The 27,968-nt window shown below is 37.9% G+C and overlaps 1 protein-coding gene across 1 annotated transcript in view; it reads right to left on the reverse strand.

Annotated features, from left to right (window-relative positions):
• Positions 1-27,562, reverse strand: part of KIAA1841 (KIAA1841 ortholog) — a 53,658-nt gene extending 26,096 nt beyond the window's left edge. Inside the window, exons 1-10 of the mRNA XM_006083302.3 lie at positions 27,494-27,562; positions 20,823-20,981; positions 20,223-20,406; positions 19,095-19,188; positions 16,376-16,614; positions 11,716-11,774; positions 10,114-10,274; positions 6,542-6,628; positions 6,322-6,432; positions 2,151-2,274 (exon numbers count right to left, since the gene is read on the reverse strand). Coding sequence (XP_006083364.1) covers positions 2,151-2,274; positions 6,322-6,432; positions 6,542-6,628; positions 10,114-10,274; positions 11,716-11,774; positions 16,376-16,614; positions 19,095-19,188; positions 20,223-20,406; positions 20,823-20,972 — 1,209 coding nt within the window. The 5' untranslated portion in view covers positions 20,973-20,981; positions 27,494-27,562. The remainder of the gene's footprint in view (positions 1-2,150; positions 2,275-6,321; positions 6,433-6,541; positions 6,629-10,113; positions 10,275-11,715; positions 11,775-16,375; positions 16,615-19,094; positions 19,189-20,222; positions 20,407-20,822; positions 20,982-27,493) is intronic.
• Between the last annotated feature and the right edge of the window lie 406 nt (positions 27,563-27,968).

The following is a 27,968-nucleotide window of genomic DNA, read 5'->3' on the forward strand; positions in this document are numbered from 1 at the left end:
CCCCACTCTGAAGGTTTTAATAAGTAGCTCTCCCTCACTCTACTAAAATCATTACTCAAGTGAGAGAGGAAATTTCTGGGGGCAGGAAGACATTAGGGAGTCATAAAAATTTTACGTAGACCTGGCTGGTTTGGTTCAGTGGACAGACTGTCAGCCTGAGGACTGAAAGGTTCGATTCCGGTCAAGGGCACATGCCCAGGTTGTGGGCTCGATCCCCAGTAGGGGGTGTGCATGAGGCAGCCGATCAGTGATTCTCTCATCATGGATGTTTCTCTCTCTTCCTCTCCTTTCCTCTCTGAAATCAATACAAACATATTAAAAAAAACTTTATATGGAACACTCTGAATCCTATATAATAAAAGAGAAACATGCAAATCAACCATCCCTCCGCTACACTCAAGCCATGCCCACCAGCCAATCAGGAGCGAGTATGCAAATTAACCCAACTAAGATGGCAGCGGTCACAGAGCTGGAATGAGCAGGAGGCTTGTTTTGCCCCCAGCAATGCAGGAAGCCAAGCTTCCCGCCTGCCCTGGCTGGCCCGGGGCTACGCTCAAGGCTACAAAGTGTCAATTATAAAAGATAAATAAATCCCAGATACCTGCTTCCAGCCGGACCTGGCCTCCACTCAAGGCTACAAAGTTTCAATTATAGAAAATAAATAAATCCCAGAAAAAGAAAAAAAAGAAAAAAAGGAGAAGCTGGGAGCTTGGGTTGCTGGGGGGCATGGCCAGCCTGAAAACGGCCATCAGCCCCTTACCCAGGCTGGCCAGGCACCCCAACGGGACTCCCCCACCCTGAAGGGGCTGTGGGCAGCCTGAAAACGGCCCTCAGCCCCTCACCCAGGCTGGCCAGGCACCCCAGCAGGACCCCCACCTTGATCTGGGACACCCTTCAGGGCAAACCAGCCGGCCCCCACCCATGCACCAGGCCTCTATCCTATATAATAAAAGGGTAATATGCAAATTGACCCTAACAGCAGAACCACTGGGAATGACTGGTCACTATGACACACACTGACCACCAGGGGGCAGACACTCAATGCAGGAGATGCCCCCTGGTGGTCAGTGTGCTACCACAGGGGGAACTCTGCTCAGCCACAAGCCAGGCTGCCAGCTGCCAGCACAGCGTTGGTGGCGGGAGCCTCTCCCGCCTCCTCAATAGCTCTAAGGATGTCCGACTGCAGCTTAGGCCTGCTCCCCGCTGGCAAGTGGACATCCCCCGAGGGCTCCTGGGCTGCCAGAGGGATGTCTGACTGCCAGCTTAGGCCCAATACCCTGGAGAGTGGGCCTAAGCCAGCAGGTGGACATCCCCCAAGGGGTCCCAGACTTCGAGAGGGCACAGGCCGGGCTGAGGGACCCCCCGAGTGCACAAATTTTTGTGCATTGGGCCTCTAGTTTATACATAAGCCTAATTAGGAATGATTGTGATCTATAAAGATCTATTTATTCTATAAAAGGATTTATTATAGGTACCTTCACATAGCAAGCTTTCCTGTGCTTTTATTATAGATTCATTTATTAAAAAATGAACAAAACCCTTTGGGAACACAGCTGTTATAACAAGAAGGGATATGTCGATCGCATCCTATCTGCAAAGGTGTTTCTAAAGAAATGCATGGGCTACCATTTACATCTGATGTTTGACTTTTAAATGAAAATAAAGGTGACAGCCCAGTTCAGTGCTCTTCACCTGGCAAGGAAGAGTGTTTGGCACATTAGTATGTGCCCATGAAATGTTACAGAATGAACAAAGATAGGCTTCGAGAAAGCATAGTGATATTAAAGAAAGGTAAAATTAATTTAAAATAAATAAGTACAAGTAAAAAATAAAGAAATGTATGTGCCAACAGAGAAACAGTTTAGCTGGAAATAATTGGAAAAATGTATTTGGTCACTTATAACCTGTTGGTTTTCTAAAAATTCAGCAAGTCACTGGTCGTTTCAACAATGAAAATAAAGAGGAAGAAGCAACATAGTAAGAGAAATTAAGTCAGATGTAAGCAATGTTTAATAGAACCGCTTTTGCCACCAAATTCTTATAAAGATGTTAGATAGTGTCAAAACACATCCAAATATACTAATCAAATAGCATATACCAAGAATCTGCTCTCAATGTTTGCAGAGCAGGATATATTTTTAAAAACTCACCTGAAAACACCTTGAACAAGTTAGCCAGTTGACTGTTCCCCACAAGCGCCAATATACATCTCTCCAAGATTTTAATTCTTCAAAAAGACTATTCAAATACTCATGAACATCCCAAGTCTTATCTCTGGGGAAAGAGCATCAATTGTTATATTATTTTACAAGAAATCAATATTAACAATTGTTTAGAGCAAATGCTTTTAAATTTGTGGTTTATATCCAAGAATAGTCCCTAACTAATAGTTGTAGAATGGACTGAACAGTAGGTAAAATATCATTTGGGAGTTTGTTTATGCTTTATTTTTCTGTGGATAACAGGAAAAGGTATGTATGGTTGAATGCCAAATTATTTTGCTAAACTACATAAAGGATTATAAGTTAAATAAAGTTTGAGTAGGCTAACATTTGGGGCTTCAACATACGTTGCTTTATTCTAGTTGTACATATTATATAATAAGTTGTTAATTATGGGTGATTGTAAACATTTCATTAATGTGTTTATATTATTCTCAGGAGGTATTTTTTAGTAATTAAATAATATAGTAATATATAATTAGGTCTTGGTAATATACATTTTTATGTTAAGATCAACTTTAAAAATAGCAAAGGCACCTGGCTGACATGGCTCAGTGGCTGAGCATTGACCTATGAACCAGGAGGTCACGGTTTGATTCCTGGTCAGGGGCACATGCCTGGGTTGCAAGCTCAATCCCCAGTGTGGGGAGTGCAGGAGGCAGCCAATCAATGATTCTCTCTCATTATTAATGTTTCTATCTCTCCTTCTCCCTTCCTCTCTGAAATCAATAATAAGTGTATTTTAAAAAATAGCAAAGGCTTAAAACCCTATTTGCTATGGTCATATGTAACTCAAGTTCCTATTTTTTTCCCCAAGTTCCTTAATCTTTTCAGACTTTTTTTTTTTAATATATCTTATTGATTTCCTTACAGAGAGGAAGGGAGAGGGACAGAGAGCTAGAAACATCGATGAGAGAGGAACATCAATCAGCTGCCTCCTGCACACTCCCCACTGGGGACGTGCCCCCAACCAAGGCACAGGCCCCTGACCGGAATCGAACCGGGACCCCTGAGTCCACAGGCCAACGCTCCATCCACCGAGCCAAACAGGCCAGGGCATCTTTTCAGACTTTTGCTATTTTTGTCCTTAGTTCAACAAATAACAAAATGACATCATATTATTGCAATTTACATAGGCATATCTGTTTTAAGTTAAAGACAATTTTTTAAAATGTCATCAACAGCTGACTTGCTAAAATACTTTGAATAAAACAAAAATGGATGTTGAAGTTATCAATTTTTTTCACATAGGTCCCAATGTCAGAATATATATAGAATACATAATAGTTATTGCTATCAGAATGGAAATAATTTTCAAAATAATTGAAAATTGATATTAGAGAGAGGAAGAGAGAGAGAGAGAGAGAAACACTGACCCTGACAACACTGGCCAGGGCAGAATGGACATAATTTTTTTTAATATTTACCTGAGGATATTTTTCCATTGATTTTTAGAGAGAGGGAAGAGTGAGGGAAAGACAGAAATACTGATGTGAGAGGAAACACATCGATTGGTTGCCTCCTGCATGAGCCCTGACCAGGGTCCGAGCCGGGGAGGAGCCTGCAACTTGCTCTTGACCGGCATTGAACCTGGGACCCTTCAGTCCGCAGGCATAACTGAACCAAACTGGCTAGGGCCAGAATGGACATAATTTTAAAAATATGAATCAAGTCTCAAGACAAAAAAGTATAAAATCCCAAGTGCTTACAATAACTAAAAAGATTCCCTGATTATTGTATGAAGAGAAAAATGAAACATTTTAAAGTTGACTGTGCTATTCATATTAAGGTCAAATATGTTTTCTGTACTTCCGTTTTAATGTTTAAACTATGAAATTAACATTTGTAGTTTTTTTCTTTAGTAAAAGTGGTGCACATTTTTAATGAAAAAAAAAGAACAAGCACAAAGAAAATTAAAACCATCCATAATACTCACTCAATGGTAACACTGTTAACATTTTAGTGGGCATGTTTCTAGTTTTGTTTTATAACCTGTTCTTCTTTTCACTTAATTTACCACTAACAACTTTATATGTAAGTATATAGTCCTTTAAAACAGTATTCTCAAAGGCTGCACATTAAGAATTGATTAGCTGTGCTTTATATACATTATTGCATAGACATTTTAGGTTGTTTAATTATTTGGGTGTTTCCCTTTTAAAATTTAAACAGCATAGCAATAAATGTCCTTATTAAGTGCTTTCACAAATCCAATATTACCTCTTTGTGTTAATTCCTAGGAGTAGGATATATTTGAAAGTTTTTGCTTTCTTGAGACATACCATTTAACAACACTCTCCCTCCAACTCAGAATGAGAACTGGTTTTGAACTTAAAGGGGAATAAAAAAACACTATGTATTAATGGAATATTGACAAAGTATGAAGAATACATAGATTATGGAATATTCAATTTTAAAGACAATTTTCCTCATTTACAAAAATTCACCTGAAAGTAAACTTGGTTCTCTTGTCATATTCAAAGTAACATTTATATAGATAACTAAAATCTGTTAGTAAAAAGAAATAATTGTAACGGTACTGATCAAAATATCTTTTGAGATAAATACACAACCATTTTTATCCTTTTAAAACTTAAAAAATATACTTACCCAGTCAATAAGACATAGCCTTTAAAACAATTTTGTTTTGGAAATAGCATCTCTCTAAATCACTTGTTCCCAACCTTTTTTTTGGCCATGCCCCTCTTAAGCATCTCTAAAATCCTGATGTCCCCTGTGACATAATTCTTATTCTTCAAAAAGTGAACTCCTATTCATGTGGAGGAAGCCTAAAAGGCCATTAACTTGGTCTAAACAAGCTTCCAAAGTACATGGCATCCATGAAAGAGAAAAACAAAAGAACAAAAGGGCAGCTGAAGTACTAAGGAAGAAATCACTAAGAAATTGTTTAAAAAATCTTACCTAATCAAGAGGGAATATGCTAATTGACCCGCACGGCACAAAGATGGTGGCACCCACAGCCAATAAGGAGGGAATATGCTAATTGACTCTCATGCCCTCAAAGATGGCAGTGCCCACAGCCAATAAGGGCAGAATATGCTAATTGACTGCCACGCCCTCAAAGATGGTGGCACCCACAGCTACAAGATGGCCAGCAGGGGAGGGCAGTTGGGGGGGGGACCAGGCCTGCACGGGAGGGCAGTTAGGGGCGACCGGGCTGGCAGGGGAGGATAGGAGGGCAGTTGGAAGTGATCAGGCTTGCAGGGGAGCAGTTAGGCATCAATCAGGCTGGCAGAGGAGTGGTTAGGGGGTGATCAGGCTGGCAGGCAGAAGTGGTTAGGGGCAATCAGGCAGGCAGGCAGGCGAGTGGCTGAGAGCCAGCAGTCCCGGATTGTGAGAGGGATATCCAACTGTCGGTTGTCAACTGGCTGTCAGACATCCCCTGAGGGGGTCCCAGATTGGAGAGGGTGCAGGCTGGGCTGAGGGAAACCCCCACTCAGTGCACGAATTTCGTGCACCAGGCTCTAGTAATAATAATATGAAGTGATATAAAAAATTGCAAATAAAGTTTAACATGCAAATAAACATATAATAGAGAACTAAAATGCATAAATATGTCACAATATATATTTACATACTGTATATGAGGCCCCTAGAACCATAAGAAATGCAAAAAATTCACTGTTAATAACTCATTCTCAAATTGCCCCCCTTAAAAACCAAATTGGCCCTAACCGGTTTGGCTCAGTGGATAGAGTATCACCCTGCAGACTGTAACGTCCCAGGTTCAATTCCAGTTAAGGGCATGTACCTTGGTTGTGGGCAACATCCCCAGTAGGGGGTGTGTAGGAGGCAGCTGATCGATGTTTCTCTCTCATCGATGTTTCTAACTCTCTATTCCTCTCCCTTCCTCTCTGTAAAAAAATCAATAAAATATATTTTAAAAAAACAAAACAAAACAAAACAAAAAAACAAACTGCCCCACTGTGGGGCATGTGCCCCACTTTGGGAACCACTGCTCTAAATCAAAGTTGGATCACATGCAGAAAATATATCCTATTCCTTATAGGAGTAGTTATGCTTCTATAAATACACTAGTAATTTACATTTGAAAAGCTGTATTTTATTTTCACTACACCTTATGTGAATATACACAAGATTTCCATGTCGATCCACATTGATTTTTCCAGGAATGCAAGAAATTCTTCTTTCTGTTTCTTTTGTTAAAAGTTTCTTACACAAACAGCATCTATAACAAAAATTGATATAAAAACATACAAGAAGGAAAATGTAAATATAGTAAATTAAAGATTTTAGCTGCATCATACAGCCTACCAAAGAAAAACATGCCACCATACCTGTACAGCGTTGCTGCAGTATTCCGAGAATCTGGGTTCAAGTACTCAGGATCAAATAGTCTCTCAATCTTCTTACAAAACAGTTTACTAGTAACAACAAATGACCAAGTTAATTTCCTTTATTTATTTTACTAAAGTTACGTCATAGTAATGAAAACAAATGCTGACCTATCTGCACATGTAGAAAATAAGATTAATAAATCCTTAGATTTATTAATTCTCTTTGGTAATTTACAAATTAATTCTCCTAATGAGAACTGCTTGATCAAGAATCTATTTTAATAAGAAAAATAAGACTGATAAATATCTACCTCTCTTTTAGTCTTTTGGTACTGTAATATTCAAGATTGAAGATTTTGGAAATTTAACAATTCTAGGTCTATCAACAACTCAGTAGTGGTAGTGATAAATACACAACCATTTTTATTCTTTTAAAACTTAAAAATATACTGATAATTACCCAAAAATATAATTGCCTTTAAAAGTGAATATGCGATAATCTATGTATTCTTCAACCCTTGGCTGACCTGCTCCCTCTGGAGGCTGGGCAATGTCTCTCAAGGCCAGATTCACAAGAAGGTGCCAGTGGAGCAGATAGAGAAAAGGGGGAACACACGCTCTTGGAAGCTGACACGGAATGTGTAGAGGTGGGTGCAGGTCCTCCACAGCATAAAAGGAAACGGCCCCCACTTTGAGATCCAGTGCCACCCTTAAGTGGGAAAGGTGGCCACAGCTGAGGGGGTCCGCTCAGGACTGGACACAGCCCAGTACTGCCCATGGTTGAGCTGCGGTGCCCAGACACCCTCCTTGGGAGTGAAGGGCATGATCTTTAGCAACTAAACCTCTCTGAACATTGTTTTCTCATCCACAAAATGGGGTTAATAATTCCAAACTCATAAGTTTTTAGGAGGGTTAAATGAGATGTTTTTAAAGAGTGCCAGACATAGCATTAAACATTCAATAAATATTAATACTTTATTAATATGCATAATTTGACTGAATTTTCTAATTCAACTAACTGCCATTAATTCCAAGTGTACCATTCTATCTCAATTTTCCCTCATGTAACAGCTGCTATTAAAGTCCAGATCCAGATTTAGGACCCTGATCCCATTTTTAAGTATTTAGCTCTTATAGATAATTCCCCTTTGTCTCATTTCCCTTAATGATTACACTCCTGGATCAATTCTCTACATTATCAATTCCTCCCACTCTAATGAATCATCCTGGTCAACAAATAAACATAATTCTCTCCTTTAAAAAAATACTTATGGCCTGGCCTGCATGGCTCAGTGGCTGAGCATCAACCTATGAACCAGGGGGTCAAGGTCTGATTCCCAGGTCAGGGCACATGCCCAGGTTTCAGGCTCCACCACCAGTAGAGGGTGTGCAGGAGGCAACTGATCAATGATTCTCTCTCATAATTGATGTTTCTGTCTGTCTCTCCCTCTCCCTTCTTCTCTGAACTCAGTAAAAATATACTGTAAAAATACATCTGGAAAAAATCTATCTAAATCCAATTGGACACATTTCTGTCCTCTCCTTACTCTACATGTGACAGCATTCTACACATTTGATCACTTAACTACTTCCTCCTGTTTGAAAGTCTTTCCTTCCACCCATTGGCTCCTCCTTCTCAGGCCTCTCACTGGCTACACTCCTCTGTTGAACCTCTAACTAAATTTTAGATAGTCTTTTATTAATATTCTCATGCTAACAATTAGAAAATTAAATAAAGATAGCACTTACAACAGCACCCCGAAATTAAATACCCAAGAATAAATTGAATAAAAAATGAAAAGGATCTTTCCACTGAAAATTATAAAACATTGCTACAATAAATGGGGGGTTATACCATGTTCATGGACTGAATGACTCAATATTATTAAGATGTCAAATCTTCACAAATCTACAGGTTCAATATTAACCCCAAATTATTCTAGCAGGTGTGTGTGTATGTGGTGTGTGTGTGTGTGTGTGTGTGTGTGTGTGTGTGTGTGAGAGAGAGAGAGAGAGAGAGAGAGAGAGGGAAAGAAAGAGAGGGAGAGAAATGGCCAGACTGATTATAAAATTTTTTTAAAAATATTTTTTGTTGCCGAAACCGGTTTGGCTCAGTGGATAGAGCGTCGGCCTGTGGACTGAAAGGTCCCAGGTTCGATTCCGGTCAAGGGCATGTACCTGGGTGGAGATAGAGCCTGCAACCTGGGCATATGCCCTTAACTGGAATCGAACCTGGGACCCTCTAGTCCGCTGGCTGATGCTCTATCCACTGAGCCAAACCGGCTAGGTGATTATAAAATTAATATGGAAATGCAAGGGACCTAAAATGGCTAAAGCAGCAATCTTGAAGACAGGCATAGTTGGAGAATTTAGATAACAAAGAATATTATAAAGCTACTACAATTAAGACAATGTGCCTCTGATATATGTATCCACAAAGAAATCAACAGAAAATGCAGAATTCCGAAACAAAATTCACATATATATATTCATCTGATTTATAATAAAGGTGCCACTGCAATTCAGTGGAGAAAGGTTTGCTAGGAAATCCCATCCAGTTCCATGGTTTCAAACTTCATCTATGCTTATATTTCTGTTTTAAGCCCTGACCTCTGATCTGAACTTCAGCTATCCAACTATCTACTTGCCATCCTGATGTCTAAAAATATATTAAATATATACTTTTGGGTCATTAAATAATCTTAACATGACCCTTCACTTCAATCTTTCCACTCTGTGGATGACACTACCATCCACTTAGTTGCTCAACCTTAAAGCCTAGTAATTACCCTAGAATACTCTCTCTTCCTACATCATTCTATAGGAAAAATCTACCAAATCTGTCTAATGACCTACTCTGAATACATCTATTTCCTTCCAGCTCCATTGCTTCCACGCTAGTCCCAACACTTTCCTCTCTCACCAGACTGCTGCATTAACTTCCTAGTAGGTCTCCTTGCTTCTTATATCCTTATAGTCTATTCATCACACAGAAACCAAAACGATCTTTTAACAAATCAGATAATGCCACTCCTCTGCTGCCAATGACTACTGCTGACCCCTCCTCATACCACTCTTCCCCTTTATACTAAGGTCAGTCTTAATAATTACATAATTCACTGCCACAGTAAGCTCATATATACATTATACAAAATAACTAATTTAATTACTAATATTTATCTTGGGCAATTGGCTCTGGGTAAATTTTACTTCATTTAAAATAAAATGGAAATATATTTTTAAATGTAATCTAAAAACAGACTATTTTACTAAAATGAAATAGAAATAATATATATTTTTTCTAATAGGAACATCAGATTTAAAATTAAAAATTAGCCCTAGCTGGTTGGCTCAGTGGTTAGAGTGTTGGCCTATGGACTGAAGGGTCCCAGGTTCGATTCCGGCCAAGAGCACATTCCCAGGTTGCGGGTTCAGTTCCCGTGGGGGGTGTGCAGGAGGCAGCCAATCAATGATTCTCTCTCATCATTGATGTTTCGATCTCTCTCTCCCTCTACCTTCCTCTCTGCAATCAATAAAAGTATATTAAAAATAATAGTAAAATTAAAAATTACCTCCTAAACTTATCTTTCTTGTCTTTTAAGTCATCAACCTCATTGTGTGTGAATAGATCAGCTATACGTGTAATAAGATTTGCATTAATACAGTTCATGTTGCATGGCGTAGCTACTATGGCATTCATATTTTTGTGGCAATACTCAATACATTGTTCAACCTAAAAACATAGAATAAAAAATGAATGTTGAAAATAGCAGCATAAAGGATAATATAATATCAATACCTTTCAAAGGTAAAATTCATTAAAAGCCTTATCCATGTATTGCTACGTACTATCTGGGTTTTGCTTATTTGGGTTATCTACACTGTTCCAAAGTGGTCCAGCAGGTCAAATTTGTACAAACATATATCCATAGCTAGAATAATCATTTTCCACCTTCTTAAAATATTTTAAAAAGTAATGCAATGAGCATCTTTCATAGCTGTGGCAGGTATAAATCTTAGTCCACAAACTCCAGTATATAGGATATGTGACTTCTTATCACTGAACTTAGATAAAAATTTTAAGTTTCCATTTCTCTGAGTAGCAGAAACATAATTTCAGTCAATTCAGGATTTTCTGAGTTGTGTTGTGCTTGCTCTCTTCCTCCTTCTCCAACGTGAGGTATATTTATTTACTTTTTTCATATTAAATCATTTATGAAAATTTACTTTTTGAGATGGACTTGGGTTCCAGGGAAAACTAGCATTGGCAAATCATGTATTCTTCAAAATACTTTGCTTATGGCAGAAAAATATCCTTTAGGGCTTAGATTTCAGAATTCAAATGTTAAGGATTCTTTTAATTTCTTTTTTTTTCTGTAACCCTTTCCTGAAGCAATTAATACCAACAACTGACTAGGGGAGGACTAAGGAATAAAAAGAACATAGTAAACTAGTAAAACCCCAATCAATCAAATAAACAAACAAATTTCACATCTATTAGCATAGCAAAGGAGTGTTCTGCCCTGTGTAATCTTCTTGGGGACTAAAAGCAAATATTTACTTAAAGGAAAACCATAAGAATATATAAAAACATTTGAATGATAAATAAATTCATTAACAAGAAAAACACACAAATATATTTCATGTTAAAACTTGATATGTTTATGTACATATGCTTTTATGTTTCATCAACTACTCTTAAACAATAGAATGAATGAGCATCTGATTTACACATACAAAATTATATTATTTAACAGTTGGGTATTGGTTCTTAATTTGCTGAACTATAAATGAAAGACACAAATTAACAAAACATGCTTAAAGAAATTACTTAAATAGTGAAACAAATATATTCCAATTAATTTTCATTTAACTTGATTTTAGAGCAAATTCTTTGTTAGGGTAAAGTTAACTCTGTTTTGTTTCATCTAATACAACAGAGAGCTACTCCTTGAGGATAAATTGCTTGCTTTATAGGCATCATATACAACTGATATATAACAGCCTTAATCCCTTTCACAACAGAATAAAATACTTTCAAACATGAGCAGTTTATTCTAATGGAATCACACTCTTGAATTAACAATTACTTCAGAACTTGAAGGAAAAATCAAGTTAAATATTAAATCAAGCATGGGTGAACAGAAGAGCTTAGATCTTTTATTAATACTTACCAATGAATCCATTTTCAAAAACTCTGAAGAAATAAGAATTGAAATGACATTTCCTGGCTCTTAAAGAAAACAAAAACAAACATTTAAATTCTCCTTTTTATTTGTACCTCAAATTCCTGAGAAAAGGCTCCTTCTCACCTTAAAAGAGGATGATACTCTAATAAGAACAATTTAAGATTATATTACTATGGCTTACATATGTGAAAGAAAGAAAATGCAATGTTCAAACTTAGGGTATAAAGAAAATGCACAGTAAATTTGCCCTGGAATTAGATGCATTATCAAGTAAGAGGACTCCAGTTAAAGATACAATATATGCAAATTTCTCCTTAACTAAACCAGGGAAAAAGATAATTAAAATTGAGAATAGCCCTAACCGGTTTGGCTCAATGGATAGAGCGTCGGCCTGTGGACTGGGGGGTCCCAGGTTCGATTCCAGTCAAGGGCATGTACCTTGGATGCGGGCACATCTCCAGTGGGGAGTATGCAGGAGGCAGCTGATCGATGTTTCTCTCTCATCGATGTTTCTAACTCTCTATCCCTCTCCCTTCCTCTCTGTAAAAAAATCAATAAAATATATTTTTTTAAAAAAAACAGAATATAACTCATCACACAAAAATCAGTGAGAAAAATTTTTAAATGATTGAGAGCCCTTGTTCATAAAAAGCAGTTCAATGCTTTTTAAGAACAAGTACTTAATGAAAAAGATTCTGAAAGACAATACAAAATTTACTTCTACAGAAATGCTAAAGTTCCTTCCTAAAGGCAGACTGAGTGGAGCCAGGGAGAGGAGGATGCCATATGATGCTACTGTTTCAGTAAACCTAAGTCATCTCCTATGAAGTATAGTTAAGAAAAAGAAAAATCTGATTTTTACCATTATAGCACTAAGACAATCCAACTAAAGAACTATACAAACAATGATTAAAATAAGTAACCCCTATCTTTTCTTAAATAACAACTCTAGATGAAAGTTTCTCAGATAGAAATGAAGGGAGGAAGGAGCTGGTGAAAGAGTTCCTCAGGAAATTATAATATGATCCATTCCAATTAAGACCCATTGTCTAGATTATCAGAGATTTAATTAAGCATTTTGGTAGTTTTCCAGATCAGAATAAAGATTATGTGTGTAAACGTTTACATTTCTAGTCATTTTTTAAGGTCAAAGATTACAGTGACTAGTTTTGCTCTACTTTTACCTTTACCATCCACATAAATATACTGGATCAAGAAATAGCTTTTTCTCTCTCTACATATTTTGATTTTTACTTCACACATACATATCATCTGCATGGTCCAGTATCTCTGGACTCTGATTGGCTGAAATTTTTTAAATTAATTCATTTTATTTAATCATAAACCACTAGAAACGTTTTCCATTAAAATAGAAATTATAAACTTCAGAAAATTTTTATACTGTCAGTATAGATTCATTTACTAATAAGAGGTTAGAAATATTTTGGTGCTGGCCAGTGTGGCTCAGTAGTTGAGCATGACCTATGAACTGGGAAGTCACGGTTTAATTCCCAGGACAGGGCACATGCCTGAATTGCTAGCATGATTCCCCAGAGGGGGTGTGCGAGAGGCGGTCGAGCAATGATTTTCTCTTATCATTGATGTTCTCTCTCTCTCTCTCCCTTTCCCTTCCTCTCTGAAATCAATAAAAATGTATATTTTTAAAAAGAAATATTTTGGTACTGCTGTAAATAGCAATTTTAGTGCACAGAAAGACTTTCTTAAACCACTAGTGAGATTTCCTATATAAAACTATGCCCAATGAAAGATTACTTAGTAATTATTCTTCTTATCATCTAGAATAGTGGTTCTCAAACTTTTGCTCTCAAGATCCCTTTGTAATCTGAAAAACAGACTCCTAAAGAGCTTTTGTTTATAAGGGTTATATGAGTATTTACCATATTAAAGATTAAATCAGAAAATGTATTAATTTACTTTAAAAATAATAAACTCATTACATATTCACATATTTTTATGAAAAATAACTAGTATATTTTCCAAAATGAAAAAAAAAAACTAGTGAGAATAACATTGACATATTTTGCAATTTCTTCAATGTCTCATTTAATAGAAATCAGCTGGATTCTCATATCTGGTTCTACATTCAATATATGGGTAATCTTTTTTGATGTTATATCAAAACTTGACAAATGGTACTTTCTTAAGGTTAGTTGCAATGGGATCTGAAATCATATCAATGAACTTTTCCATTCTATTACCTTAAAATCCACTGATTTATCTTGTGCTTTGAATCTTTAACTCCATGCACAATTTTTAAAAAAATATGTTTTATTGATTTTTTTACAGAGAGGAAGGGAGAGGGATAGAGAGTTAGAAACATTGATAGGAGAGAAACATCAATCAGCTGCCTCCTGCACACCTCCTACTGGGGATGTGCCTGCAACCAAGGTACATGCCCTTGACCGGAATCGAACCTGGGACCTTTCAGTTCGCAGGTCGACGCTCTATCCACTGAGCCAAAGCAGTTAGGGCTCCATGCACGATTTTTTTTTTTAAATATATTTTATTGATTTTCTACAGAGAGGAAGGGAGAGAGATAGAGAGTTAGAAACATCGATGAGAGAGGAACATCGATCAGCTGCCTCCTGCACATCTCCCACTGGGGATGTGCCCGCAACCCAGGTACATGCCCTTGACCGGAATCGAACCTGGGACCTTTCAGTCCGCGAGCCGACGCTCCATCCACTGAGCCAAACCGGTTTCGGCATCCATGCACGATTTTTAACATCATGTACTAGTCAAGGAAAATATTGGTTCACGGAATTATGCAGATCTTCCAAATGTTGAACCATTTCATTGTACAATATATTAAAGAATCACATTTGTTAATATGACTGCAAGTCTCATCAGAAAAGTCTTCAAATATTAAGAAGCTGTCAAGCACATAAAAGTTTTCCAAACTTTCTCACTTGAAAGCTTGAATTTTATCGTTGGCAACAAATACTAGCAGTTGTTTCTTTTTAATTGACCAGCTCATTTAATTCATTCTCTTTTCTTTTCTTGGTGTTTTTTTTTGTTTTTGTTGTTAATCTTTACCTGAGGATATTTTTCCATTGATTTTTTAGGGAGAGTGGAAAAGGGAGGGAAAGACAGAGAGAAACATGGATGTGAGAGAAACACATCGATTGGTTGCCTCCTGTACGAGCCCTGACCAGGGCCTGGCCTGGGAAGGAGCCTGCAACCGAGGTACATGCCCTTGGCTGAAATTGAACCCAGGACCCTTTAGTCTGCAGGCCGATATTCTATCCACTGAGCCAAACCAGCTAGGGCTTAATTAATTTTCAAGACAATATCTGCCAAATGCCTAGGTCTGAGTAACCATAATTTGTCTGTCAGTCATTCTCTCAAGTAAACACAGTTTTCAATTTTTATAAAAAGCAACGAGGTTAGATTGCAACTCAAACAACTGCACAAGTGCTTTTCCTCAAGACAACCATCATACTTTGGTGTGGGGCAGAATATTAAAAAGATGTATACTCAAGATGTATATTCTGTATACTCACACAGAATATTAAAAAGATGTATACTCAAGGCTCAAAACTTAATAAAATTAGTAATTTTTACCACTTCATCAAGAACATTCTTAAGTGAACCTGGATTTTTTTCCCCCGTTTTAACTGTGAGTTCATGGTGCTGAAGAATACAGAGACCACTAATACAGTTTGGTGCACTGGCCTTGATATATGCTAAAGCTGCAACAGTTTTACATCTGTACCACCTGGACAAATGTCAACACATAAAGACAAATAACATCTTGGTTTTATTATGCAAATTGTCTTGACCTCCTGGATCCTCTAAAAGGATCCTCTAGGACAGTGATGGCGAACCTATGACACGCGTGTCAGAGGTGACACACAAACTCATTTTTTTTGGTTGATTTTTCTTTGTTAAATGGCATTTAAATATATAAAATAAATATCAAAAATATAAATCTTTGTTTTACTATGGTTGCAAATATCAAAAAATTTCTATATGTGACATGGCACCAGAGTTAAGTTAGGGTTTTTCAAAATGCTGACACGCCGAGCTCAAAAGGTTCGCCATCACTGCTCTAGGACTCCAGTGGTCCATGTACCATACAATGGGAATTGCTGATGTAGAGACCTGTCCATTTGCCATACACATCTTATATAATAAAAGGCTAATATGCAAATCAACCAAACAGCAGAATGACCGGTTGCTATTACGCATACTGACCACCACGGGGTAAACGTTCAATGCCGGAGCTGCCCCCTGGTGGTCAGTGCACTCCCACAGGGGGAGTGCCGCTCAGCCAGAAGCCAGGCTCACGGCTGGCAAGCGTAGCGGAAGTGGTGGGAGCCTCTCCCGCCTCCGTGGCAGCGCTAAGACGTCAGTCGGACATCCCCCCGGGCTCCTGGACAGCAAGAGGGTGCAGGCTGGGCTGAGGAACACCCCCCCCCCCGAGTGCACAAATTCCATGCACTTGGCCTCTAGTTCATTATAATTTACTAAAAAATATGAGGTATGTTTTCTAAAGGGCAATTACTAATTTGAGTATAAATGCTAATGTTCAAGCAATTATCCACATTTCATGTTTGGCCTGAAGCAACTACCAGGTGACACACAAACTTAACTACAAAGTAAGTAATAGATTGTCTTTTACCTAAAGTGGGCATCTCACAACCTTTATTCTCCTTAGTGTTCCTTTTAACATATTTTATCAACCAGTTGAAAATTTGAACGTCACAGTGAACTGAAATGTCCACCTCTTCCCAGCGCTGGGCATCCATAGATAAATATTCAGCAAAGTACTTCATTTCTGATATCAAAAGGTCTCGTGGGCAAATAAAATCTTCTTTCAAATTTTTTGCTTCATCACATACATGGATCACCATATTTGGCCTTCATAAAAAATGTTACACAGAAATAAAATTATTAGAATTTCAGAAGAGGAGTCAAGAATATTAACATTTATTGGAAGTATGAGAACAAGATGTTTTTTAAGATTTGACCACAAATCAGTTTTATAGGATTTAAGTGTTTTGTTAATCTTATCCATATCTGAGATTATGAATAATTTTAGTTAAACTACTCACTTAATTAGACAAGTAAAAATATTTTTTACTATGGGACTCATAATTTACAGGTTTTAAATTCATTATTTTCAAGGTATAAGTAAATTATGAAAATTTAAAAAACAGTACCAATTCATGAAGAAAAATTAAGAAATACATTCTAATTCTTGTGATGAACATAAAACAGTACTTTTACATGGCTATGGGTCTTGGAAGGAGATAAAGCTAAATATTAAAATTTCCTTACTACTAATAAGTAGAAAAAAACAGTTAAAACTATGCACTAAAAAATAAAAAAATTAGTAGAGTAACTTAGTTATTTTTAACAGCAAGAAAGTTTGTCAGGCCTGGTTGGTGTGGCTCTGTGGTTGAGGTTTAACTCATGAACAAGGAGGTCACGATTTTATTCCCAGTCAGGGCACAAGCCCGGGTTGTGGGCAGGATCCCCAGCAGGGGGTGTGGTGTGTAGGAGGCATCCAATTGATGATTTTCATCATTGATGTTTCTCTCTCTCTTTCTCTCTGAAATCAATAAAAATATATTTAAAAACAATAATAAAAACTTTTTTTTAAAAAAAGAAAGTTTGTCAGGCATTCAATAAATATAAATTAGTAAATATAGTTAAAATAATTCTTAAAACTACAATGTGCTTATTTACATATTTTTTAATAATTTGAGAATAAGTTTAGATGATACATCAGAATGACTGCTTTGAAAATTATGTACTCCTTGAATTTATTATCCCTTTAAAAGTATATTACCTCAAAAAGAAACATTAGTGTGATCCACAATTGCCTTCATGTCATTACAAAAGGAAGAGATTAAATTAAGAAGAGATACACTGTCCTACAAGATGAACTGGATGTGTGTTTAGTGGAACTTTATTTCTAAATATAAAAAATTACCACTATGCTCTACATCTCAAACAAATATAAAATGTTACTGAATGCCAACTGTAATTGAAAAATAAAAATAAGTAAATAATTGCATTTGAAATAAAATTGGGCTACCAGAAAAAGGGTTATTAATCAACACTCTTGTCCACATAAAAATAATTTAAATAACTCTCTGAAAATTGTTCTTCCAAATAAATTATGGTCAAAATATAAACAGGTAATGGCTGGTATAATGAAGCATAAAGTTTCTGTGGCTTTTTGGACCACTATCTGAAATACTAGATAATTCCATGTAAAAAAATTATCTGATAAAATTTTTGTGATACAAACTTATCAGTTAAAAAATCTACGTAAAAATTATATGTAAATAAACTAAAAATCACTTTTAAAGGGTGATTTTATTTTATTGTGGTAAAATATACATAACATAAAATTTGCCTTTTTAAGAGTACAGTTCAGTGGCATTAAGCACATTCACATTGTTGTAATTATCACTACCATCCATCTCCAAGACGTTTTCAAAAGGGTAAATGTTATAGTATGTGATTTATATAGTAATAAAACTGTTACAAAAAGAACTATCTAAACTGAAAATACACAAAAAAACTTTTAGAGCAATGAAAATATTCTATATCTTCATTTGGGTTATGGTTACATGGTGAGCCCATTTGTTAAAACTCATCAAAGTGAATACTTAAAATATGTGCAGTTGACTGTATGTAAAATATATAAAACAATACAAAAGTATCAAGACTTGCAATACAGCCCTGGCTGGTGTGGTTCAGTTGGTTGGAGCATTGCATACACCAAAAGGTGGTAGGTTTGATTCCAGGTTAGGGCACATACCCAGGTTGCAGGTTTGATCCCCGGTCTGCTTGGGCAACCAATCAATGTTTCTCTTCCACATTGATATCTCTCTCTCTTCCTTCCTCTCTCTACAATCAATAAAAGAAAAAAAATAGGGAGATTTAAAAATAACTTGTAATATATTGAAAGATATATTCTAATTTTTAAATGTTTCTATAATGAATAATTATATTCAAATATGTCATTCTAAAATACATACCCAGTTTCTTTAATAAAACTGGAGAACTAATGATTGACTTTTCCTTTAGATTTAAAATTTACTTTTCAAAGTTTTAGGTTAATAGATGTTATTTCTAATATTTACAAAATGAAAATAAAATTTTAAAATGAAAAACTAGTCCAATTTATAAACAACACAAATAAGCATATGTTTAGCTATCAAGCAATTATATATAGTTCAACATATAAACTAATTTCAACTGTTTCATCAATTGTGGTATTTCCTAAATTATGGTACCTGATGTATATAATCACCAGTCATGTATTTTATAATTTAAAGTTGATACTCATATTAAACTTATCTAGCAAAGAACCAGCCTCCTACCCTTCAGATTCTTCAGTCTTTTCTCCACCATTACGAGTAGTACAATTTTCACTTTCTGAAGAACAATTCCTTGTGGAAGCTATACTATGTCTTCCTTAAATACAGAAACAAACACAAAAACAAAGGGGGGGAAGTTAGCATTTCTAACTCAGAATGGATTTTTACTTATTGAATGGTTATACTGTAAATGCATGGCTTCCAAAGCTAGTTAAAGGTGGCATTTCCCTTAGTATTCCAAAGGTTTATGCAAGAAACAGTCCAAAAAAGGGATAACAAATTGCTAATGTTACAATGAAGATTTAAAAAATACTGATATGGCGTGTACAAATAGGGTCAAATGCTCAAAAGCCAACAATATAAATTTCCCTTCCTGAAGTAAATTTTCACATCAATTTTCACATTCTGACTGCTGTTGCTGAGATTAAAATAATTCACTACACTCTGAGGATTTCTAAAACCAGTTATTATTTCCAAAGCAATTGCGGAAAAACATCTCTTCTATCCTGCCACTGTGTCATTTGAAACTATCATTGACTGCAATAAAGGATAGATAGCTGTAAAAAAGATAACACAAGAGACAAGCAAAATTCTCTGAGGGAGGGGAAAAAACCTTAAGTCAAATCCCTTTAATATTTATGACATAACTTGGAGTAGTAAATTTTGGTATAGTAAATACATTTTTTTGTTAATAATATTTGACCGCCCTAGCTGGTTTGGCTCAGTGGATAGAGCGTCGGCCTGCGGACTGAAGGGTCCCGGGTTCGATTCCGGCCAAGGGCATGTACCTTGGTTGCGGGCACATCCCCAGTAGGGAGTGTGCAGGAGGCAGCTGATCGATGTTTCTCTCTCATCGATGTTTCTAACTCTCTATCCCTCGCCTTCCTCTCTGTAAAAAATCAATAAAATATATTTTAAAAAAATAATATTTGACCTGTATATTAACATTTAAAATTTTTTCAAATATAGAAAAGAAAAATTTCTAAAATTTAGGAAGACACAAAAATGCGTAGATTTTTCTATTAATGTTTATATTAGCCTTTACATAAATAAAGAAAAGATGATTGGAATACATAATAATTTGCAGAATTGTCGTAAGGACAAACACTGCATTTTGTTTTAAAAGCTTACCTGTTTTGGAAACTGCATCCTGATCAACAGAAGCCTCCTGAAATTCTCCGTGTGTGTCAAGAAGTGAGGATTTGATATACGTGGCTAAAGTTTCAACAGGACTCTCTCCAGCCATTAGGGGACTATACCGGTTGTCAACAGGTGAGCTTCCACTGCTCTTCAGTTCCTCAAACCTTTTTGCACACTGTAATAATATCAAAGGAAGAAAATGCAGGTCTGGGAGTTTTTGTTTGTTTGTTTTTAATTATGCTTTTATTTATTTTTAGAGAGAGAGGAAGGGAGAGGGATAGAGATGGAAACATTGATGAGAGAAAAACATTGATCGGCTGCCTCTTACCTACCCCTACGGGGGATGGAGCCCACAACCTGGGCCCGTGCCCTGACCTGGAATCAAACCAGTGACCTCTTGGTTCATGGATCAATGCTCAACCATTCAGCCACACTGACTGGGCTGGGAGTTTTAAAATTAAAAAATAAGAAAATATATTCTTGTCTACTATTTGAAGATACTTTTCTATAATTATTTTTTTTAGTTGTTCCTTGAAATTGATCACTTTTTCTAATTTTTCTTCAGGAGATATCTGTGGGACTGCTATTTACCTCTTTGGGCGTTAATCCAGGAACAAGCCTTGCCACAGTTTCCCAGTTGATGGTCTGATGGATTCCGATTAATGGATAAAGAAGCATGTCCAACACCATTTGGCTGTTATTGTTCAGGAAATTGTTGTTTTCTGAATATCCACGACTCATCTTTTGGAACTAGAGACAGAGAAAGCAGATTTATTTGCATCTGATATACAAATGTTTTCAGAACATTCTAAATCAGTTATAATTAATTCCTAAAAATTATCTGTTACTATATAAAGTAAAGCTGACATAAAATAAACACAGTATATAGCTCAAACTCTTCAAATATAATAGCATTTTGACATTATGACTTGGTAGATGGATGGACAGAAGGATGGACAGATAGATAAATGATTAAAAGTGTAATGTGAAAATATTAATCATCAACTATAATTAGTGTCATTTTTATATGTTCGAAACAACTTTTTTGGGGAAAGTTCTTCTCTTCTTCCTCGTCTTCAGAAGCAATGGAACAATTGGCCCGATAAGTTTTAATCCTTAAATACACACCCTGACACTCATATATAAAAAGCCAAGACACCTCCACACACAGGCACTTATTGAGCAGAATGGAGGCTTCCCTTGCTTCTTCACCTGACTCTCCACAAGTCACATCCCCTATTTCAATCTAGGAGCCCTTGAATAACATGTCCAATGACCAAGGGTGTCCAAAATCTTCAGGCAATAGGATCACCAAGAAAAAAGGCTCCAGATGGCTTTCCGAATGCATGTAGTGCAATAAACATTCATTCAGTGGGTCCCAACTATGTGCCAAGCACCAGGGATGTAAAAATAAATATGGCATGGTCCTGGTCCTCAAGGAGTTTATGGTTTAGCGCGAAGAATTAGCAGACAAATGGATCTTTTTAATATAATTTTCTGAGAGCCAAAGCAGAGGGGAGCCAGAGGGGCAGAGGAGGGACACATAACAGCTATTATTTACTTAGTACTTCCTAGGATGGTAGAATTGTTATTTCAATAAAAGTTCACCACACCCCTATAAGAAAGGTGCTCTCCCCACTTTTACAAGACGAAGAAATAGGTTCAGAGAATTACAAGGCCACAGAAGTAATAAGAGGCAGGGCAAGGTAAAACTGACGCTCACATCCATGTTGTTTCCATTATATACAAGAGGTATATTACAGGGAGACAGCAGGCTGGGAATGATGACTTAGGGTGGAGAAAGACAGAGTCTAATTTTGAAGTCAGTTATAATTCAAAGAAATAATTCTGAAAGCTTCTGCTTGTGAGGTAAGGGAGGGGGAAGGCTGTGGTATCAGAACAAAAATGAAGCTACAACATTTAAACTTAGAGAAGTTTAAGTATTTCTGGCAATTATACTTTAATAGAGTCAAGATTTAAAAAATAATTTTAAAAAACTTTTCTTGTGTGGTATCAATGTATGTGAGACGTCTCTTATCTTATTCAAACACGTGCTGAGCCCTTGCTATGGGCCAGGAATTCTATCTGAAGTTAGAACATAAACTTACATATGAAAATAAGACAAAGGTTTATGGCTAGTCATACTTATGATTCAATTAATGATGAATTCTGGGTTGGGAATGTAATCACCAAAGAGAAGCTGTTACTATGGAAAACTACATCTATTGTAGGGCATGAAGTATGAAAACAAGAATCCACTGACAGACTGGTACAGTGCCAAAAGCAGTGCACCCAGGAGTCCATAGCTCTGCTTTGAGTATTAACTCCACACATGTTAGTCAAGGCAAGTGATCTGAACTTCAGTAGTTAGACTAAATGATGATACCGCCCTAACTGGTTTGGCTCGGTGGATAGAGTGTTGGCCTGCGGACTGAAGGGTCCCAGGTTGGATTCCGGTCAAGGGCATGTACCTTGGTTGCGGGCACATCCTCAGTAGGAGGTGTGCAGGAGGCAGCTGATCGATGTTTCTCTCATCGACGTTTCTAACTCTCTACGCCTCTCCCTTCCTCTCTGTAAAAAATCAATAAAATATATTTAAAAAAAGATGATAATTCCTCTGACTGACATCATAGAGAGAATCAAAGGGATTATTTTGTGAGAGCACTTTGAAAACAATGAAAGCGCCTCACGAATGAGAGTTATCTACCTCCTAGCATTGTGCTGAGGATTATGTGAGATGTTTTAATGTTCAGATGGGGAGTTGGAATGTAGAAGCTCTCAGTAAGGGTTAACTATGATTAGGACTATGTAACTGTTTCCATAAAACACTGATATAAGACATCAGGTGGCAGACATAAAGTTATCCTACATGTATCTGCCTGAGCATTAAAAAGAAACACTTAAGGTATTATATGGTTCAGATTACTTATCTCTGTGCCTCAATTTCCTCATCTGTAAAACAAAAAAATAGTGGCTAGCCCACATACTTTTGAGGACATATGGACAGAGCTACCTGGTACACAGTAAGGACTATGTAATGTTTGTAGTAGTAACATTACCATTCCAGAGATCCTCAGATTAAACAAATTCATAAAGATAAATGTGGCAGATAAGAGACAGTAACTTTTTAAAAAAATACATATTTTATTGATTTTTTTACAGAGAGGAAAGGAGAGGGATAGAGAGTTAGAAACATCGATGAGAGAGAAACATCGATCAGCTGCCTCCTGCACACCCCCCACCGGGGATGTGCCTGCAACCAAAGTACATGCCCTTGACCGGAATCGAACCCAGGACCCTTCAGTCCGCAGGCTGATACTCTATCCAGTGAGCCAAACCAGCCAGGGCGAGACAGTAACTTTTCAATGAAGTATCCTTTTGACAAAGTGAGTAAAAAGTCAGATCTAGATTCTTATCCAGTTTTTACCATTTTCAATAGTCTCAGCTATAAGAAAATAATACCTACCTTTGGTGTTACTGTGAGGATTAAATAGTAATAGATAAAGCATCCAGCACACTATCTGGCATACAAAACGTGCTCAGTAAATAACTTGTCACCACTATTATTATTTTTCTTCCTCCTATTTTGGCCATTATTGGCATTAAAAATTTCTAAGAATTATTTTAATAACTGTAAATCACTGCCTTGAGCCCAAATAAAAATAGATTTTCCAGAACTTCATTGTCCTCCACCTGTGTGCCTGGCACATCATCACTTTTCACACCACACGATTTGAGATGTATGTTAGGGCATGGGGTAGGTTTGTATAATTTCTTGGGGTCTCAGTCTAAAACAGAATTCAGGGCAAGGAACAGGGGCACGTTTTTTCCCACTTCAAAAACATTTATTTAAAATTCCTAAAATACTTATTGTGTCCTACAATGTGTAGGCACCTACTAGCTAATCAAAAATACAGTCCGGACTAAATACTTAAAAACGTGTATGTATATTTCAAATGATACTCACAATATACACGTTCAAGAAAAATTTAGCCCTAACTGGTTTGGCTCAGTGGATAGAGCGTCGACCTGCAGACTGAAAGGTCCCAGGTTCGATTCCAGTCAAGGGCATGTACCTTGGTTGCGGGCACATCCCCATTACGGAGTGTGCAGGAGGCAGCTGATCGATGTTTCTAACTCTCTATTCCTCTCCCTCTCCCTTTCTCTCTGTAAAAAAATCAATAAAATATATATTTTTAAAAATAAACTTATTTATTTAAAAAAAAGAATAATTTAAATCATTTAGAGATGAAAAAAAATTTTTTTTAACCCGAAGCTTCTTTAATTTTTGAGTATAACATGATACAATTTTTCAAAGTGGGTAGTCTTAACTTCTTTTTTTTTAAATTAAATCTTTATTGTTCAGATTATTAGAGTTGTTCTTTTCCCCCCCATAGCTACCCTCCACCCGGTTCCCACACCACCCTCTGCCCTTACCCCCTCCCCCCGCACTGTCCTCATCCATAGGTGTATGATTTTTGTCCAGTCTCTTCCCACACACCCCCACACTCTTCCCCCCCCCCAGAATAGTCAGTCCACGCCCTTTCTATGCCCCTGATTCTATTATATACACCAGTTTATTCTGTTCATCAGATTTTTTATTCACTTGATTTTTAGATTCACTTGTTGATAGATGTGTATTTGTTGTTCATAATTTGTATCTTTACCGTTTTCTTCTTCTTCCTCTTCTTAAAGGATACCTTTCAGCATTTCATATAATACTGGTTTGGTGGTGATGAACTCCTTTAGCTTTTTCTTATCTGTGAAGCTCTTTATCTGACCTTCAATTCTGAATGATAGCTTTGCTGGATAAAGTAATCTGGCTTGTAGGTTCTTGGTATTCATCACTTTGAATATTTCTTGCCACTCCCTTCTGGCCTGCATAGTTTCTGTTGAGAAATCAGCTGACAGTCATATGGGTACTCCCTTGTAGGTAACTGACTGTTTTTCTCTTGCTGCTTTTAAGATTCTCTCTTTGTCTTTGGCTTTTGGCATTTTAATTATGATGTGTCTTGGTGTGGTCCTCTTTGGATTCCTTTTGTTTGGGGTTCTCTGTGCTTCCTGGACTTGTAAGTCTATTTCTTTCACCAGGTAGGGGAAGTTTTTTGACATTATTTCTTCAAATAGGTTTTCAATATCTTGCTCTCTCTCTTCTTCTGGAACCCCCCTAATTCGGATGTTGGTATGCTTGAAGCTGTCCCAGAGGCTCCTTACACTATCTTCATATTTTTGGATTCTTTTTTCTTTTTGTTTTTCCGGTTGGGTGTTTTTTGCTTCTTCGTATTTCAAATCTTTGACTTGATTCTTGCGATCCTCTAGTCTGCTGTTGGAACTCTGTATAATATTCTTTATTTCAGTCAGTGTATGCTTAATTTCTAGTTGGTCCTTTTTCATAACCTCGAGGGTCTCACTAGATTTCTTGAGGTTCTCACTAAATTTATCGGTGGTTTCTAGAAAATTCTTGAAAAACCTTAAAAGTGTGGTTTTGAACTCTATATCCAGTAGTTTGCTTTCCTCCATTTCTGTCATTTGTGACCTGTTTCTTTGTCTTAGTATTTTTTATGCTTCCCTGTGTTGATAGAGTGGCTTTGTGTGCTAGGTGTCCTATAGGGCCCAGTAGCTCAGCCTCCCCAATTATCTGAGGTGGACACTCTTGGTGCACCCCTTTGTGGGCTTTGTGCACAGTCTTGTTGTAGTTGAGCCTTGATTGTTGTAGGTATCACTGGGAGGAATTGACCTCCAGGCCAATTGGCTGTGAGAATCAGCTGTGTCTGCAGTGGGAGAACTTCTGTGCTGGAGACAGCCTTCTGGGGCAAGACTTACTTTAGTGGGGCTTTGGTGCTCACTGGGTCTGCCCCCTGAGTGTGTCCCTTATGGATCTGAGGAGTTGTTATCTGGATGGGCCCACTCTGACCACTGGGTACACTGGCTCTTGGATCTCTAAGGAGGTGCTAATTTAGCCTCTGCCTGAGGCTACCCAGCAGGAGCTATGGAGAGATCTGCAGATTCCCCTTCCTTGTTTGGGGTTTGGAGGTGCCCAGATGAGGCCCAGCTGTGAAGCAATGCAAGCTGCTGTGGGGCCTTGGGCCTTTTTTTGGAAGTTCTGGGTCTCTCTGACCCAGCTGCAGTTTGTTAGGTAATTTTCAGATTGCAAAGGGCCAGGCCTTTCATATGCAAAAGCTTCTGGCACAGCTTGGGTGGGGCGGGGTCTCAGGGGATCAACAGGACGGAGCAAGCAGCTATAGCTGCTCCTCAGTCCTACTCTAAGGGCCCCGCGTCTCAGTGTCCCGGTAACCGGCTGCAAGCACCTCTGAGAGAAAGCCTCCCTCGAGTTCCGACCGATGCCAGACAGTCCAGTTTCTCCCCATATGAGTCTGGGTCCCCAGAGACTCACCCGGAACTGGAGTTCAGAGCAGTCGGGAGCTTGAGACTCCCTCCCGATTGAAAAAGACAACGGTGTCCTCAGTTGCCAGCCCTTTCCACGTGCGCCTCTGTACCTCTGCACTTTACTTCCGCACTTCCTCTGAGTCTCAGTGTGCTTTTCTCTTTCCTTCTAGTTGTAGAATTTCCACTCAGCCAGCCTTCCTGTGGTTCTGGATGATGTCCGTTTTGTCTTTTAGTTGTATTTTTGAAGTGGTTGTGCGAGGCAGCAATTTCCGGTGTTTACCTATGCCGCCATCTTGGTTTCTCCGAGATGAAAATTTTTTTGTTTTCTGTTGACCTTTTCTTTACACAACTGAATCACACCAAACAAGGGAAGAGCACCCAGTACTAATTCCAGTTAAATGAATGTTCAAGAAAGCGTCCCTTAGCAGTGGTTCTCAACCTTCCTAATGCCGTGACCCTTTAATACAGTTCCTCATGTTGTGGTGACCCCCCAATTTCATTGTTACAAATTGAACATAATTAAAGCATAGTGATTAATCACAAAAACAATATGTAATTATATATGTGTCTTCCGATGGTCTTAGGCGACCCCTGTGAAAGGGTCGTTCGCCCCCCTAAGCGGTCGCGACCCCCAGGTTGAGAACCGCTGCCTTAGAGTCTGAATGTAAGTATGAAAAGATACTTAATACTTGATGGATAACACAGGAGCTGTCACAGTGCATCCCATTCTGGGAGGGAGAGGGGAGTCCAGACTTATCAAAAACTGTGACAAAAAGAAAAGTTTGAAGCTCAAATTATACCATGACTAACTCTACTCCCATTCATGACAAAGTATATTTTAAAAGTTAATGTTTAAGTAGAAACGTGTGTCTTACCGGAAATAAAAATTCTACTTGTTTAATACACAACACGCTTTAAGCATGCACCTCACGTTCTCTCCCCCCTTCGCACAAGCTCGGTTTACTGAAATGTATCTACAAAGAACAATCTCATTAAGGCCAACAGGGGTCCACGACTGGCATCTGATGTTTTTTCCTTTTGAAACGGACAAGGCTCCTACAGAGAGGGACCACTGTCTCTGAGCAGCGGTCGAGGGGCGGGCGGGTGCGGGCCTCGGGTGACCGGGTGGGAGTAACCCTGAGTCATCCGCACGCGGGGAGCCTGGCAGCGCGTCCAGCCCGCGGACGAGGACGGAGCCGGCTGGCTCTGGACAGGGAGGGGACAGTCCAAGCCCATTGGACACCCGGGATGGACAGGGCAGAGCCCAGCAAGCCTCCGGCCAGGGGGTTCCTCGCGGCGCCTCTGGTTCCGGTTCCGCCTAAACCCGGGGGGAGGGGAGAGCTCCCGGCG

The sequence above is a fragment of the Myotis lucifugus genome, unplaced genomic scaffold, assembly GCF_000147115.1.
Source record: "Myotis lucifugus unplaced genomic scaffold, Myoluc2.0 scaffold_6, whole genome shotgun sequence".
Lineage (NCBI taxonomy): Eukaryota > Metazoa > Chordata > Mammalia > Chiroptera > Vespertilionidae > Myotis > Myotis lucifugus.